We start from the raw sequence: 17816 nt of genomic DNA, 5'->3' as shown, positions 1-17816 counted from the left end.
TGGTGTTGTGGAGTATAACAAACATTTGATTGTTTAGTGCCTATTGAAGAATGTCAAGAAGTGAAAATTATGCAATCATAAAAAACATCACACCTGTAGTAAAAATGTTGTTCTCTAATAAATACGAGAACAATTTCAAGAATAGATTGAAATCAAGGAATTAGCAGAGAAGTCAACTTTGAGCACATCTCAAACTTTACATGGGATATTACTGTACTGTAGTTCTATTTTAATGGGTGGGAGGGGGGGGGGGGGGTCATGTGTAATACATGCTTTGAACTGGCACATCCGAACTGGACAATTCCATGTAAACACCATAATTGTTAGCGACATTGATCATTTTACTAAACGTGTTTATCTACACTACTTCAAAAAAACTAATCAGTTTGTGAACCATGGTGGTGGCCTGGGTGCTTAATAAAATAGCTGTGGCATATCAGGTCAGCCCTTTAAAATAACCCACACTACATAATGATGTTTATATAACATGTTTCTTTTCATGATGCACTAATACAGCTAACAATGAATTCACCTCACTACTGGGTACCAATAATTTATTTGTTTTTTCTAGGGAAATGGTGACCTCTTACAAGACCCAAGTGAAAGAAGACAAGAGACTCTGATGGTCTTTATCAAACCAGTGGTCCCATGTTGCACTCCCATACTGAAGGCTAGAGGATTATCTTAGGTAATTCCTGGTTTCCTGTCTGTAACACACCTCACCATTGTGCCCATCTACCACACACACCTCGGCACAGTAGGCTCCATTAAGACCCCTCCCAGAGGAAGATAACATGTGTAGGAATAAACCCCCCCAACCTGCAATAGTTAGACAAAGAAGGCGCTGTGGTAGAAAGGCCATCACTGGTTTCAAATAACTGCATCGTCCCTCTTCCTGGCCTCAGCGTCACTTGTGTTAGATGAGACTAGTGCTTTTTAAAATTGTTGTTATTTTCTTCTCTACAACCTGTCAGCAAACTAGCCAAGAGAGCCGTGTCAACCTTCTGGCCGGCCATAATGTTCGCTCATGGGAAGAGTTCGAGGGGATGAGGTTTCCCCGTGATGAGGGTACCAGCCAAGGCAGGTAGTAGTCAACGTATGCTTCTGCTGGACCTCCCTCCACCTTACTGTCTGCGTTTGGCTTGTGCATCCTCCTCTGTGCCACTCTTCCCGGATTCTGGAAAAGATGAGGGAAGGTAGCATTTGCTCTTTGAGTTTGAGTCTCAACCTATTAGCGCAATTCATAAGGTAGTACTCCAAATATTACTGTATGTACTCATTTCCCCCTTACCTGTGCTTTCTGTAGATTGTTTCGGTGAAGTGGGCTGAGCCAGCTGTTGGGACTGTCTACATGGTAAACAGAGGGGATTTACAGGTTAGCGTTACCTAGTTTAGGTCTTTTTTATAACCACACACACACAGTCACAAACATAATAATATTCCAAAGGTTACAGCACTCACCTGTCAAAGTAGGCTTGTCTCCTCCTTCGCAGTTCCTCGGCTGAGAGTTTCTCACTCTGAGGTGCTCCCCCTGCAATACTCCCTGGTGCCTGGTCTGACGATGTTGTCTTGGCAACAAGCCCCCTTTTCGACATTGACTCATCGCTCATTACTGGCCCTAGGCAGACAAAGACAAAATGACAGATATTAGTGTGGAGATACCTTTTTTAAATCACATTGTCATACATGATGCAAATTGGATAATGACTGTGTTAGCAGTCTGCTCATATATACAGGTCTAAATCAGGAAATGTATCATGAATCTATTTTGTGTGTGATATTCTGGGTGATTTTGTAACTGTTGCTTACCCAATATAGCCTTACCCTGCATGCTGAGCTGTATGGCCCTGCGAAGGTCAGCCTCTTCATCCTCCACCTCCATGTCCTGTGTACTCAGGGCCAGGGCCTTCCTCAGCTCCTCCTCATTCTCTTCCACCACCCCCTCTTCCACGCCAGGGCCTGTCTCCAGCACACTACCCTGCCCTGATGACCTGCTACTCAGAGTGAAAAGAATTGTGGGGGTTAATTCTCTCCCCTTAGCAAATACAAATTACTTGAGATGTTTAAGTTTGAGATGTTACAAAATCTGACAGTATGGGGGAATGGTGGTCATTTTTGATCTGGAGCCTACTCTTTTTCTGTAGGCCTACTCTTTTTCTCTTACCCCATGCCACTACTCGACTGAGCCTCATTCTCTCCAATCAGCTTTGGTCTCTCTTGCTGCTGCACCTTCATGATCCCCAGTATCTGCTCTGCGTCACACCCTGGGAGATTTCCACGGATCACAAATATGGAATACCCTACAAGAAGACAGGCTTTCTTTGACCAACTAGCAAATCTGAGAAATCAACAGCACAAGAATATAAACAAGGAAAATCACATGTCAGGTTGTTTTACCTTCTTGCTGTAACTGTGCAAGGAAGAGGGCTAGGTATGTGTCTGATATCAGCTCTGGTCCAGTCAATAACAAATTCAGATTAAACCACTGCAATGACAAATAGGGTTAAATCAGGAGGCTATATCATCTGTCCCAGATGTCTGAAGTGAAATCAATTATAAATGATAAAAGTGTATTTATTTTCATTTTTATCACAACTTATACCTGTTGCCCAAGTTTTCGTATTGTAAACCAGTGCTCCATGTAGTTGCATATAAATGCCTTTTCATTTCTGAAACATGAGGACATTAATTCAATTGATGTGCCAAGAGGATATAAACCAACCAATAAATTAATACAATTTCAAGGTAGGAATTTGAAGATTTGTATCACATCCAGTGTGTTTTTACATTGGGTTTATCATAAGCCTCTGGTACTCTCGACTGTTGAAGAGAGTCAGCTCCAAACCCCACACTGATAACGCAGTGCTGATAACCTGATGGAGAAATCACAGAATAGTGTTATCATGAGATAATCTTGATATGCTGATTTTGAATAATTCCACTTTTTCATCCCTCAATCCCAAATATTATGATTATTATGTGTTCATTGGTTGCACTAATTCCACTGTTTGGAAAGAGGATTCATTAGAACGAGGCTGCATTCAGGTGTGTAAAGAGTTATCTAGAAACATTACTGCATATTACCCTTCTGGGATGTACTTTTTTAAACATTTTTATTTAAAATTTACTGCGAAACACCATGACCTTCGACCATGCTGGGTTCAGGACGAAACAGCCAATCAGCTCGCAGTATTCGTTTGTTATTGTTTACACACGCTAGATCGATTTTTGTGATAGACATAACACGAATATATAACAAGACACGTCTTAGTGTAAAATCAGATGAATTCATAACACCTGTGTATTATATATAGTTAGCATTTATTTTAATACAACAGTTTGAGGCGAGGTCAGAAATATTGGAGAAAGGCAATGACTGGTAAAACATAAGGCCCCATTCAGCAGACTGTCTTTCAATCGCGTTCACGTTGTCATGAAGCGTCACGAAATCCCGTCTCAAAGTCAGGGTATTAGTCGATAAACCTGCCGATTTTCTTCGAATATTATGTAATGTCACAATTCTAATGCTATACGATATTACAGCGAACACGTTAATTATCTCGGGAAATATTTGTAATGTTGTACTTCTTGTTCATGAAATGAATGTTAAGGTTCGGTTTTTGAGCTAGCACCCAATTGATTTCCATTTACTCCTTGAAGGAGAGCTCTCCTTGTCCCAGAATCGCCCAAAATGGACAACGCGACCCACTGACGGCGCATGGGCATTTCGTATCTCCCCAAAAGTATTTATGGCTAGGTCGAGAACCGTCGCAAAAAGAACGCCAGAACCAGGACGTCCCACTGGCAACAACAGTTTTACCGAATATGTCAGTAGGCGATAAAAATTTAAAAAACTCAGTAAGGTATGGTATAGTTATGTGCTAAATGTAATTTGTATAGATTACACTCGTATTTAATTGACTCGTTCAATTTTATAATTTACCGAAGATATGGTTTCACTTGATATTTGAAAGGTGTTTTACTTGGTGGACGCTACGCACCCCTCGCTAGCTAACTGCTGGCAACATTTGCTAGTTAATAACTAACGTAAACCCGTACATCGCCTTGGTCCGTACAATTGCCCTTATTTTAGTGCCCCAAAAACGTAATACTTCCAGATCAACTGTAATGTCAATACCATGGTAAAGCACAATTTCTCCCCTTTCCAACAGAATCAATTACATGACCTAAACGCTGCCCGTTTCTGCATAATTCATGCAGGCAATGAGCCCCGTTGGGTCTTTAAAAAAATGTCAGGTGGGGAAGCGAAACTAATGCGTGATAGTGAGAAGGAGAGATTTTGTTAGGGAAAATTGTTTTTTTTCACTCAATCTGTCCAACTTATCACCTTATTGCCTCTAAAATATAAATAAAACACTATAAATAGTTTACATAATGTGCCATTACATACCTATTTGAAGGTTTGTGTCAAATTTGAATCGGGTTTTTAAGGCGGTACTAAAGTGATCTTAGAAGTAAACGGCGGCTTTGAGAATGATGATCGCATGCAATGATGACAAAAAAAAATGACTAGGTATTCCCCCTTACCCCCGTCAATGTCCATTTCTTGTTAATAAAGGATGATAGTGGTGGAGAGAGATTGTAAGACAGAAATAGTTGCTTTATGCGTGCTGTATGTTACAACATTCAACTTTTCTCCAATACTATAGAGCCATTACCATGTGGATCAACTCTTGAATAGAAACCTAGTTCACACCCCTGATTTTGACGTCAACACAGTCGCTACAGTCCCATTAGTTTTCTTTGTAGCCTCGTTTGAATGTTGCGGTTGAGCACATTTGTAGGGAACGAGGTGAGTTTATGTTAACGTTAATGTTGCAAGAAACCTATTTTGGTGGGCATCACATTAGCTAGGTAGTTAAGATACAATACATGACCAAAAGTATTTGGACACCGGCTTGTGGAACATCTCATTCCAAAATCATGGGCATTATGGATTTGAATATGGATTTGGTCCCCCTTTTGCTGCTCTAACAGCCTCCACTCTTTTGGGAAGGCTTTCCACTAGATGTTGGAACATTGCTGCGGGGATGTGCTTCCATTCAGCCACAAGAGCTATAGTGAAGTTGGGCACTGCGTTCCAATTCATCCCAAAGGTGTTAGATTGAGGTCATGGTTCTGTGCAGGACAGTCAAGTTCTTCCACACCAATCTCAACAAACCATTTCTGTATGGACCTTGCTTTGTGCATGGGGGCATTATCATTCTGAAACAGGAAAGGCCTTTCCCAAACTGTTGTCAAAAAGTTGGAAGCACAGAATGATCTAGAATTTATTTGAATGCGGTAACATTAAGATTTCCCTTCACTGGAAGGGGCCTAACCCCAACCATGAAAAACAGCCCCAGACCATTATTCCTCCTCCATCAAACTTTACAGTTTACACTATGCATTCGGGCAGGTAGTGTTCTCCTGGCATCCTCCAAACCCAGATTCGTCCATCAGCCAGATGGTGAAGCGTGATTTGTCACTCCAGAGAATGCATTTCCACTGCTCCAGAGTCCAATGGCTGCGAGCTTTACACCAGTCCAGCCGACGCTTAGCATTTCTAATCTTAGGCTTGTGTGCGGTTGCTCGGCCATGGAAATCCTTTTCAGGAAGCTCCTGACGAACAGTTCTTGTGCTGACATTGCTTCCAGAGAGGGTTTGGAACTCGGTAGTGAGTGTTGCAACCGAGGACAAATTATTTTTACGTGCTTCAGCACTTGGCGGTCCCGTTCTGTGAGCTTGTGTGGCCTATCAATTTGCGACTGAGCCGTTGTTGCTCCAAGATGTTCCCACTTCAAAAGAGCAGCACTTAGAGTTGACCGGGGCCACTCTAGCAAGGTCGAAACATGATGAACTGACTTGTTGGAAAGGTGGCTTCCTATGACGGTGCCATGTTGAAAGTAAGGCCATTCTACTGTCAATGTTTGTCTATGGAAATTGCATGGCCACGTGCTCGATTTTATACACCTGTCAGCAACTGGTTTGGCTGAAATAGCCGAATCCACAAATTTGAAGGGGTTTCCACATACTTTTGTATGTATAGTTGTATGTCTGGTAATTGAATTGTGTTCACACAGCTAGCTAGTGAAGATGTTCTTGTTGCTAGTTAGCTACGTTGTTACACAGCAATTGAGAATCTTGAGTGTTGTTTTGTGGGTGCATGTCGAGGTTTGCTTCTGCACCAATGTAACTTAGCTGGTGTGAGTCTCCTGGGGTGTGTTTGTGTGTGCCTGGTGAGCGTGAAATACACTGATCCCTTATTGATATGACTTGCTAAATCCACTTCAGTCAGTATAGATGAAGGGGAGGAGAGGGTTTAAATAAGGATTTTTAAGCCTTGAGACAATTGAGACATGGATTGTGTGTGTGTGTGTGCCATTCAGAGGGGGATTTTAAATACCTTTGAACAGGGTATGGAAATAGGTGCCAAGCGCACTGGTTTGTGTCAAGAACTGCAACGCTGCTGGGTTTTTCAAGATCAACCGTTTCCTGTGTGTATCAAGAATGGTCCACCACGCAAAGGACATCCAACCAACTTGACACGACTGTGGGAAGCATTTGGAGTCAACATGGGCCAGCGTCCCTTTGGAACGCTTTGGACACCTTGCCCCGATGAATTGAGGCACTTCAATATTAGGATGGTGTCCTTAATGTTTTGTACACTCACTGTGTAAAATATATATTTTATGCTGCCTTAGGTGAAAAGAGTTAGTATTGTGTGGTGTGTACCTACAGTTGAAGTCAGAAGTTTACATACACCTTAGCCAAATACATTTAAACTCAGTTTTTCCACAATTCCTGACATTTAATCCTAGTAAAATTCCCTGTCTTAGGTCAGTTAGGATCACCACTTTATTTTAAGAATGTGAAATGTCAGAATAATAGGAGAGAATGATTTATTTCAGCTTATATTTATTTCATCACATTCCCAGTGGGTCAGAAGTTTACATACACTCAATAAGTATTTGGTAGCGTTCCCTTTAAATTGTTTAACTTGGGTAAAATGTTTCGGGTAGTAATTTGGGCCGATTTCAAGTTTTCATAAGAATCGGTAAGAATCGGTTACTAGTTTATCTAGCTTGTCCTGTGTTGCATATAATCAATGCGTGTCTGTTACCAAACGGGTGATGATTTAACAAGCGCATTTGCAAAAAAAGCACTGTCCTTGCACCAATGTGTACTATAAACATCAATGCCTTTCTTAAAATCAATAATCAAGTATATATTTTTAAACCTGCATATTTAGTTAATATTGCCTGCTAACATGCATTTCTTTTAACTAGGGAAATTGACAACACCATTCTGTACACATCTGGCCCTTCTTTGGACACTGTTAACAAACCACCAAACGAGCTTCAATGCCATACAACACTCCTTTCGTGGCCTCCAACTGATCTTAAACACTAGTAAAACTAAATGCATGATCTTCAACCGATCGCTGACCACACCCACCTGCCCGACAAGCATCACTACTCTGGACGGTTCTGACTTAGAATATGTGGACAACTAAAAATACCTCTGTGTCTGGCTAGACTGTAAACTCTCCTTCCAGACTCATATTATATTAAGCATCTCCAATCCAAAATTAAATCAAGAATCGCCTTCCTATTTCGCAACAAAGCCTCCTTCACTCACGCTGCCAAACATACCCTCGTAAAACTGACCATCCTACTGATCCTCGACTTCGGCGGTGTCATTTACAAAATAGCCTTTTTGTTTGCTATCACAGTGCCATCCGCTTTGTCACCAAAACCCCATATATTACCCACCACTGCGACCTGTATGCTCTTGTCGGTTGGCCCTCGCTACATATTCGTCGCCAGACCCACTGGCTCCAGGTCATCTATAAGTCTTTGCTAGGTAATGCTCCACCTTATCTCAGCTCACTGATCACCCTAAAACCCACCCGTAGCACGCGCTCCAGCAAATATATCTCACTGGTCATCCCCAAAGCGAACACCTTTTTTGTCCGCCTTTCCTTCCAGTTCTCTGCTGCCAATGACTGGAACAAATTGCAAAAATTGCTGAAGTTGGAGACCTATATCTCCCTCACTAACTTTAAGCATCAGCTGTCTGAGCAGCTCACTGATCGCTGCAGCTGTACACAGCCCATCTGTATATAGCCCTTCCAACTACCTGCCTCATCCCCATATTGTTTTTAATTACTTTTTTTGCTCTTTTGCACACCAGTATTTCTACTTGCACATAATCACCTTCATATCTATTACTCCAGTGTTAATTTGCTAAATTGTAATTGCTTCGCTATTATGGCCTATTTATTGCCTTACCTCCTTACTCCATTTGTACAAACTCTATGTAGATTTTTCTATTGTTATTGAATACTTTTGTTTATTCCATGTGTAACGCTTGTTGTTTTTTTGTCGCACTGCTTTGCATTATCTTGGCCAGGTCGCAGTTGTAAATGAGAACTTGTTCTCAACTGGCCTACCTGATTAAATATAGGTGAAATTAAAAATAAATCATCGAACCCACAAATGCTGATGCTCCAGATACTAAACTAGTCTATAGAAGGCCAGTTTTATTGCTTCTTTAATCAGAAAAACAGTTTTCAGCTGTGCTAACATAATTGCAAAAGGGTTTTCTAATGATCAATTAGCCTTTTAAAATGATGAACTTGGATTAGCTAACACAACGTGCCACTGGAACACATGAGGGATGGTTGCTGATAAATGGGCCTCTGTACACCTACGTAGATATTCCATTTAAAAAAATCAGCCGTTTCCAGCTACAATTGTTAATGTTGTAAATGACTATGTCTACACTTTATTTTTGATCAATTTGATGTTCGTTTAATGGACCAAAAAATTGCTTTCTTTCAAAAACAAGGACATTTCTAAGTGACCACAAACTTTTGAACAGAGTGTATGTATTAGCTGGTTGGTTTAAAGTGAATAAGTTCTTCCCCCTGTCCTGTAGCTGTGCCATGGAGCTAGGAGAGTTGTGTGTGGTGGTAGTGGGGCCTCCAACGGGGCTCCACCCCGGCTGAGAGGGAGGTGCTGTCCTCCATCCTATGTCAGGAGGAGCAGGAGGTCCAGACCTGCTCCCCAGCCATGGTGCAGACTGCCCGTGTTTAGAGGTCCACTGTGCTCACACATTCCCGGAGGAAGACTGGCCAACAAGGGTCAGTGTTCCTTTTCAGTCTCTATTTGAGTGACACACAGTACTCTCTGACAACACTACTATCATCTCTGTTTTCATTACTGTTGAACATAACACCCATAGTAACTTTGCAATATTATTTAAAGGCCCAGGGGCAGTCAAAAAATAGATTTTCCTTTGTTTATATGCATTTTCACTAAGGTTGGAATAATACTGTGAAGTTGTAATAATGCTAATGCCCTTTTAATATAAGAGTTGTTTGAAAATGCAGCAGTTTTGGTGGGATAGAGTTTTGGCCTGCCTGGTGACATCAACAGGTGGAATATTAGCTCATAGACCAATAAGAAAGAGAGTTCCAAAACACTGCCAATAACAGCTAGTTTTCAGTATTCCCCTCCCCACAGACTAATCCCAGACAGTCCTAATACAATTCTTGCTTGAGAAACTGCTCTTTGCAAAGAAGCTATTTTTGTTTCTTTTTGACCATTTCAATTGGAAACAATCACAGAAAGGTACTTCATTGTTACACAAAAATGATTCTATAATGAGAACGTCTGCATTGGACCTTGATAGGACCTGAGGTGTTAAAGGATGTCCAGTTCGTATTCTTGTGTGTGACAGAGGCCTCATACCCCCTCTTCATGTTAGTCGCCATCATCCTGGTTCAATTATATGAAAAGATAATGTATGTATACAAGCAATGTCTATACTGGTCAAATGCAAAAGTATATCATGAGAAATTTCACTTTTTTACTGTGGTGCTTGTAATCTGAGTACTTTTGAACATTTGCCCTTGGTGTGTATAATACTTTTATTTTGGCTGTAATTCCCTATTTTGCCAACCTGATACAATCATTAGATGCTTTCTGTACACATAACTAATCTAACAAGTAAATAAGAGGACATCACTACTACTACATTAGTGTGTTTAAGACAAGGATGTACATTTTATGGGAGGGTACATGAAAAAGACTCATCGCTATAATAATACAGTTGATATTTGTACATCAAACTTTTCAGGAAAATGACATTTCGTGCATAAATTGTATGGTTTTATTTTTCCTAATTTGCGTTGCTTGACATTGTATGATAACAAGGCTGTCTGAATAAAGACGCTATTGTCTAGATGATTAGTTATTGTGCTCTCTGTGTCTGACTGGGAATAAGACCAGAAATGCTGTGATTGTTCATCAGTTTCTGCTTACTCTTCAGTGTCTGAAAGGAGAGTCGATCACAAAAAAATATATATGACTTGAAAGTAATTATATCTTATCAACACCATCACGTCGTATGTCAGGTCATTGACTTGCACAATGACATCAACTCCCATTTTCCTATTATGTAGTGCCCTTAACTCATGTTTCCTGCAAGAATTACCTACATGTATAATACCAACTTTACCACTAAGCTCTAATAACTACTCTTCCTGGCAGCACTTGACTGTTGTAAGTATTTATGCAGCAGCTATAATACTGTTGATTGTTGCTCAGCACCTGTGCTGTCTAATAAATCAGACTTGCTAATATGACTTTCCTCTCACTGTTTCATTCCACAGTGAGGGACCAGGCACAGAACTTATATAGTTTTGCTTAAAGACTGAAATAAGGTAGCCTCTTTCATATCTCCTCCAAGATCGCATATTGTGTTGATTGGTAGTGTCGTATCTGTCGTGCTCAGTAGTTGAAACTGAGCCTTAAGTAGTCTGGTGTGGCTCTGGCTCTGTGCCCGTAATAGACTGTGTGAGTCCGCTGATTGATTGGAGGTGAGAGGTAAATGTGAAATCCCATTCAGACACAGATTAGGGGTAATCAGAGGCAGTGGGGGTCCTTAGCTCAATTCTGCTATTGCTTAGAAATCTCAATCTTGGTTGTCACTACTATGCTTACAGTCTTGCTGCACAGGAATACTTTATTGTACAAGTTCATCACATGTCATGGAAAGAAAATAAAGACATGGTGTTTTATTTTTTGAGTACAGTAGGAAAATGGCACCAGTTATATTTATTTTAAGTGCCAACACTTGTGTGCTTGGTCTTCACATTTCTCCTACAGAATGTGTCTTACCAGTCATTGTTTTTCTTGTACTGAACAAAACCAACTAGCAACTATCAGCAAAATCTTGATAACTGTATACGTTTCAAAATGATTTTGTATTTATAGGCTTATTTACTCTTTCCCTTTTAGGATTTCCATCTGTAGGCAATGTCTATCCCACAAACCCTTCTAACTCACATGCATCCTTCCCCTGTTGACATATTTGTAACATTTCTTGAAGGCTTGGTTATAATGAGTAAGACATGCTGAGTTGCATTGGTCTATAGCTGTAGAAAACTAGAGTGAATATTTGTAAAAGCCTAAATGGGTATTTTATCAAGACTCGGCACACATTTAATTGCCATGTTTTTCTACAAGCTTGTCCCAATACAGTGGGAAAAGGTCTGCATATTTTCATTTTGACCAATGTCCTTATCATTACATTCAGGCTGAGGCACATTTAAATGTAGGTAGGAACTTGAAGTGACTGACTGTTTGTTTTGTTTTATTTTATGTCTGTGCTATTTCAGTTAACAAGTCTCTGGCTCTCTTGAAATAATTAAATGTTTGACCTAAATGTATTGTCAATGAAGGGTTCACAAGTTGAAGGCGGAATAACACAGTTTGGCTTTCACTCCTTTTTAAATGAATTTGATTATGGGTATATGAAAAGGTAACAAGGTGATGATGGCATAGAATCGAAGACGCATTGATTCTGTTTTATATGCTCTTGCTAAACAATCTCTGCTATCCATTTCCATGTTATCTATTATAATTGTGTTCTGTAACAATCTGCAATGGGTTGTCTCTTTTGCAAAAACATTTGCATACTGTCATATCACCTCACCCAATCCCCCTGTAATGGCAGTCCTCCCTTTTACGACCATTGCTCGGTTTGCCACATCGTCCTATTCTGCCTCAATTCCATGTTTCTTTCAGGCAAGCTTTTATTGCCCGAGGCAGTTCCTGTTCTTTAGACAAACTTTTGATGTGTATTGCCTGGTCCCTCACCTTTTGAGGGCTCTGTGGAGTGGGCTATATAAGGTGTCTGAGCAGGTGTCAACTGGCCACAGGAATCTGTTTTGGGGGCAGGTTGTCTGGTCCATAGTAGGCTGTGGAGGGGACATCGATGTTGGGATCGCCGTTGTTGGCTGTGTCAATCTGGTTGCACTTCCCCAAGCTCTTTATGATATTAAAGTTGGATCTGGCTGTCTCCACAAAGCTGTTCTCCAGGAGCCAGCCATCGGACTCTGAGTCTGGGTCCCCCTGTCTCAGCACGTTCTCCAGGGATGTCTGGAGGTAACGCACCCCCGTCAGCACCGACAGCTACAACAACACACACACATTACTGAGGAAATCCCTAGACCATGTAATATATCCTGATGACTGTAACTTTTGTTTATCATTTATAGTGGACCAGAGTAAAATATGTGGGTCCCAGAAGTAGCTGTAGGTTTGGGATGTGTATTTTGGGACAGCTCCATGTGACCCAGTAGAGGACAAAGGGTGAGTCCACACACAAAGCTGAGCATGGATAACCCGGAGCCAATGTCACAAAAGAGATTTGGTGTGGGATTAGGGAGCATGCAAAGTGAATGAACAATTTATCACTCTAAGGGAGGATAAAGTGCATGGGAGGTGGACCAGAAGCCCTGAACTGCAAGGACAAGGTGTCAGACAGAATACTGCAATATAGATTGCGTTCTTTCTAATTAGTGGTTTGCTGAGACTAAATAATGGGTTTGGTGTATGTCAGGTAAGTCTCAGGCACCATGTTTTACTTATATTCAAACCACATCAGTCTGTTTGTAAGAACACACCTATGCCTACCTCAAACAGCCAGATGATGAGGACGGTGAGGCCAATGGACTGCATGATGTGTGTGTAGTACTCCAGCAGGGCCTGGCGGCAGCCTTTCTTCCACAAGTTGAGCTCTTCTGTCTGGTATTCATAGTTGAAGTGGGCTGAGCTGTTGGTGATCTGGTGCTGGATGCAGGGCCGTGGTGAGTTAATGTTACAGCAGCTGAAGGGAACCCCGTCCATCAGGTATTTCCCTTCCACGTTACTCCTCAGCCGGCTAGAGACGGGGAGAGGGGAAAAGGGAGAGACCGAGACAGACGGCATCACTTGGGGCATCTAGAGCCTCAAATTCAAGAACCTTAAGGTCATAGTATATATGGGCACGGAGCTGAGCTCTGTGTCTGATCTGGCAGGTAGGGTATCACTATTCTAGTCTGTACTTACGCCACAACCTCCCTGCAGGACATGTCCAGGTAGCGGTTGCTGATCCACTGGATCTGGAACCAGTCTCTGAAGCCGAAGTTGCCGCAGCACTGGAACTGAATCTGCAGCAGGTCCACAGTGCGCTTCAGGAAGCAGCGGCCTGGTGTGTCCGTGTCCTTATAATAGCGCATGGCGTCCCGCAGACCCAGGTCCAGAGCCTCCTCTAGCTCCCCGCGCATGCCGTAGCACATGAGTGCCCCCACCAGGATGCAGAAGGTGAAGAAGAAGGTGCAGATGACGTAGGGCAGCATCAGCAGCTTCCAGCGCAGGAACTTAGTGGTGTCCGCACAGTCGTAGCAGATCTTCCCGCCCAGGAAGTTTATGCCACAGGCGATGAGGCCTGTGGCAATGAGCATGTTGGGGACGTAGTGGAGGTCCCTTTCTGCCATAAGCTCCCAGCGCTTGTTGATCTCCACCTTTAGGAAGAGCCCCAGGCTAAACAGAATCAACCCCGTCACCACGGAAACCCAGTTGAGGATCCACAGCACCTGGGCAAGCTTGTCCCTGTTGGTCTTGGTGAATTTCACTTTCAGCACGGCCATCTTAAATATGTTTGTTTAGTTTTATCCAATGTCCTGGTAGGATGCTGGATGGGGGAGAGGATAGGGGAAGGAGTAAGAGGCACAATGGGCTGTGGATGGATAAAGGGAGGGGCCAGGGTTGTAGATTGAAGGTTTCTGCACACCCTCACATAAGCAGCTTAGCTCAGTGATTTATATTACATTTCTTGACTAGGGGTCTCCTGTTTATAAGTGTTGGCAGCCCTGCACCACACGGTATGATCAAACATAGTCATGAATATCTGAATCACTGCAGGAACATTTTCTCATACAGTAGCTGTTACACAAATATTAAAAATGACCAAATTGGATAATGCACACCTCTGGACTGTCACCTCTGCTGAACCCACTATTAACACAATGCTTTGCTAAGAAATGAATCTGAAGAAATAGAATGGAATAAACTAGAAATAGAATCGACTATAAAATTGAACAAAAAATCATTAAACAGCAGCATTCAGTGGGACCTACCTTATCTCAGCAGCCTTCACAGTGTCCGTCTGATCTGGCTCCCATCTCTGTTTAAGGGTTTGTTTTGTTCTTCACTGACAGGCATCCTAAGACTTGGCCTGGAGAGAGGCGAGCCGTAGTGGCACAGAAGGAGTAGACAGACACCCGCCTGCAGCAGCATCAGAGTGAGTCCGCTGGCCAAGCCCCCTGACCCTCCTAATAATCCCCTCTAATCAGGCCTGTAGGATTTGGATGTACCTTCTGCCACCTGCACAAATCTGACTGCAGCACCACAAAGAGTTATTGGCCAAGGGTCGTGTGTGTGTGTGTATGTGTGCGTGTGTGTGTGTGTGTGTGTGTGTGTGTGTGTGTGTGTGTGTGTGTGTGTGTGTGTGTGTGTATGTGTGCGTGCGTTTGACAGAGGGGCTGATATTGAATGAATGGACAAATACATTTCTTTTCTCAAAGACTAAATTACTAAAGTATGAATAGCCTATTCCATTTACACTAAACTGTGCTCTGCTATTCTTTCTTTTAAATGGAAGCTTCACTGAAGCAAAGGAAACAAGGTCACTTGTAAACTCATATAGTGACAGAGATGAAACAAAGGTAAGACAAGTAGGGGTTTACAGGGGTGTGTATGTCAGTATGTATGTGTGTGCTTCTAGTATTGTGTCCAGTGAGCCCTCTTCTGGGTCTGTGAGTCTCCATCCCTGAAACAGGTTGAGGACAAGTACGGCAACACATACGTTTGTGATGACAAGTGTTATTCCCACAATATCAAAGAGGACAATATTAAGCTCATAAGCAAACACTGAAAATGTGTCAGATTGTTTGATAATATGCCTTAATGTGATCAGGTAACAACATTTCTGCTACCCACTAGTCAGTGCTTTGGTGACACTATGTATGCTTCAGAGGGGAAAGGAAATGGGCCAAGAATCGCTTAACACTGACAATCAAAAGCTCCAAATACCTTAATACAATCTCCTTTATCCTCATGGTGTAATTGCATTTGCAACAAAGCATTTTCACCTACTCCTCCCCTCACACACACGCTCTCCTATTCCTGTCACTCTCTCTGTCTCTCACGCACACGTCCATACACATCCACACAGCCAATCAGCCAATGCGATCTCGAGTGAGATTGAGATTACTTGATTATCATGGCCCAAAGGAGCTTGTGTAAGAGGAGAGTTCTACTGTGGACACACATTAGTCAAGTCAGCACATCCACAGGGAGAGGGATGGTCTGATCCTTGAGTGGAAGGGGAGCATGGATACTGTGGCAGGTAAGTGCTAGAGACTACAGCTTCTGATCACATATTAGTTATGTGATAAAATGGGCTATTACTTCGCTGTATCTGCTGTACTTAGATCTGATGGTGGATATCATAGGCATGAATAGTAGCCCTCTAGGCTTTACGGCACTGCAAGTTAACTACGTTCTTAAAGCCATATCCATAACGTTGGTCTTCCGTTCTGTAAAGTGATGTATAAATGTACAGTACCAGTCCAAAGTTTGGACACACCTACTCATTCAAGAGTTTTTCTTTATTTGGACTATTTTCTACATTGTAGAATAATAGTGAATCCATCAAAACTATGAAATAACACACATGGAATCATGTAGTAACCAAAAAAGGGTGAAACAAATCAAAATATATTTTATATTGGAGATTCTTCAAAGTAGCTACCCTTTGCCTTGATGACAGCTTTGCAGACGGGTGTAACAATATGGGGACACTACAAAGAGAGCTGTTTTCTGATTAATTGGTGGCTGTCTCTCCTCCGTGTGTGTATAGGTTTGGTGATCCCATGTGTGGTCTGCAGGGTCGACTGTGGCTCCTCAGCAGTGAGGCAGGACTGCTGGAATCGGGAACGCAGAGCTCTGAAGCAACACATCTGGCTGGGTCGGCCGGTACAGTGGTGGGGCATCACCGGACTCCTGCCCAACTACCCTTGTAAGGATGCATACACTAATCTTACACACACAGTCAAACTTTACAAACCCACACTTTACATCACAGAGTTGTTATTACTGTGTAACTATTCGTATAAGTACAGTGTAACAAGAGTTGCATTGTTACGGTTAGGGTTATAGCTAGGGTTCGGATTATTGATACAGTTAGGGTTGGCACTTCAGCTGTAAGTACAATCAATGTATTACCACTCAAGGGTTAGGGTTAGTCTATAGTATTTATACGTACACTGACACTTCCTCTCAGATGCTCAAGAAATAATTCAGATCTCTCAGATATGGAGAGAGATGGATCAGAACCATTGCAGGGCTTGTCTCCACACTCCCGGGTAATCCTTAAATCACTGATAGGCGGTCACTCTCACTCTCTTTCTGTCTTCCTCCTTTACGAGGAGGACTGCACCGACCAGGGGTACCCACCCCCTAACCTGCAGGCTTTGCTGAAGCTGGTGCTGGTGCCTCGCATTGACAACATATCTGTTCAGGCCATTGTATCCAACCATGGAGAATCCATAAAATGTCCTCAAAGGTATGACTGTGACTGTCATGTGAACTGAAGTGTATATACAGTATTCTTGATCATGTAAACTACACTTAAGACAGCCTGTGCACAGCTCATGTACTTTTTTCTACAGTGCGAAAATGACCTCCTGCAGTCCTTTTGCCATGCCTTCACCATCCCTCCCAGCTTTTCCCAGCAGATCTGGGCCTTCTGGCTGCTCGACCATGGACACTTACCAGTATGTTGACCTTTGACTGGTATCACAGCACCACTTAGTCCATTGGTGTACAGTGAGTGAACAAAACTAAAAGAACACGTTCCTAATATTGAGTTGAACCCCCCTTTTGCCCTCAGAACAGCCTCAATTCGTCGGGGCATGGAACATTGCAGTTCTTGGCACAAACCAGTGCACCTCTGAATGGCACAATCCATGTCTCAGTTGTCTCAAAGTTTAAAAATCCTTCTTTAATATGTCTTCTCCCCTTCATATACACTAATTGAAGTGGATTTAACAGATGACACAAATAAGGGATCATAGCTTTCACCTGGTCAGTCTGTCATGGAAAGAGCAGGTGTTCTTAATGCCTTCTAGCGGGATGCTATAGAGCCAAATGGGGGTTAGAGTGCCCTATGGCTACACTCTTAGAAAAAAGGGTTCCCAAATGGTTCTTTGGCTTTCACCATTGAAGAAACCCATTTGGTTCCAGGTAGAACACTTGTTGTTGTTGTTACAGGTTCTATGTAGAAAGGGTTCTACATGGAACCCAAAAGGGTTCTACCTGGAACCAAAAATGTTTCTTCAAAGGGTTCTCCTATGGGGACATAACCGAAGAACTCTTTAAGGTTCTAGATAGAAAAAAAGGTGCTAAGAGTGTATGTCA

The 17816-nt window shown here is 42.2% G+C and overlaps 2 protein-coding genes and 1 long non-coding RNA gene across 11 annotated transcripts; 1 reads left to right on the top strand and 2 right to left on the bottom strand.

Moving 5' to 3' along the window:
* Window positions 1–475: 475 nt before the first annotated feature.
* Window positions 476–3745, bottom strand: atxn3 (ataxin 3). 8 transcript variants are annotated; one of them, XM_090219267.1, is made up of 8 exons: window positions 2788–3745; window positions 2603–2669; window positions 2398–2485; window positions 2165–2264; window positions 1810–1994; window positions 1462–1618; window positions 1292–1347; window positions 476–1177 (listed from the first exon to the last, which is right to left on the bottom strand). In XM_090219267.1, exons 1-8 carry the CDS (start codon window positions 2799–2801, stop codon window positions 1125–1127), a joined length of 720 nt encoding a protein of 239 aa, XP_090075393.1. In that variant the 5' UTR covers window positions 2802–3745; the 3' UTR covers window positions 476–1124. The 8 variants fall into 8 exon arrangements, with proteins under 8 accessions (XP_090075393.1, XP_090075395.1, XP_021438697.3 ...); XM_090219269.1 differs by having other exon boundaries at window positions 1825–1994; XM_021583022.3 differs by having other exon boundaries at window positions 2165–2300; window positions 2788–3713.
* LOC149972106 (uncharacterized) lies at window positions 572–2744 on the top strand. The gene is made up of 4 exons (XR_016491535.1): window positions 572–688; window positions 975–1196; window positions 1307–1375; window positions 1819–2744. It is a non-coding gene; the product is annotated as an uncharacterized LOC149972106 (long non-coding RNA).
* Window positions 3746–9912: 6167 nt separating the features above from the next.
* Window positions 9913–14639, bottom strand: LOC110505593 (photoreceptor outer segment membrane glycoprotein 2-like). 2 transcript variants are annotated; one of them, XM_021584912.3, is made up of 4 exons: window positions 14474–14639; window positions 13404–14028; window positions 12990–13236; window positions 9913–12485 (listed from the first exon to the last, which is right to left on the bottom strand). In XM_021584912.3, exons 2-4 carry the CDS (start codon window positions 13982–13984, stop codon window positions 12219–12221), a joined length of 1095 nt encoding a protein of 364 aa, XP_021440587.1. In that variant the 5' UTR covers window positions 13985–14028; window positions 14474–14639; the 3' UTR covers window positions 9913–12218. The 2 variants fall into 2 exon arrangements, with proteins under 2 accessions (XP_021440587.1, XP_021440588.1); XM_021584913.3 differs by having other exon boundaries at window positions 12980–13236; window positions 14474–14596.
* Between the last annotated feature and the right edge of the window lie 3177 nt (window positions 14640–17816).

The sequence above is a fragment of the Oncorhynchus mykiss genome, chromosome 25 (assembly GCF_057628025.1).
Source record: "Oncorhynchus mykiss isolate SJ-2025 chromosome 25, ASM5762802v1, whole genome shotgun sequence".
In the NCBI taxonomy this organism is placed as follows: domain Eukaryota; kingdom Metazoa; phylum Chordata; class Actinopteri; order Salmoniformes; family Salmonidae; genus Oncorhynchus; species Oncorhynchus mykiss.
This window is presented reverse-complemented; position numbering and strand designations above follow the sequence as displayed.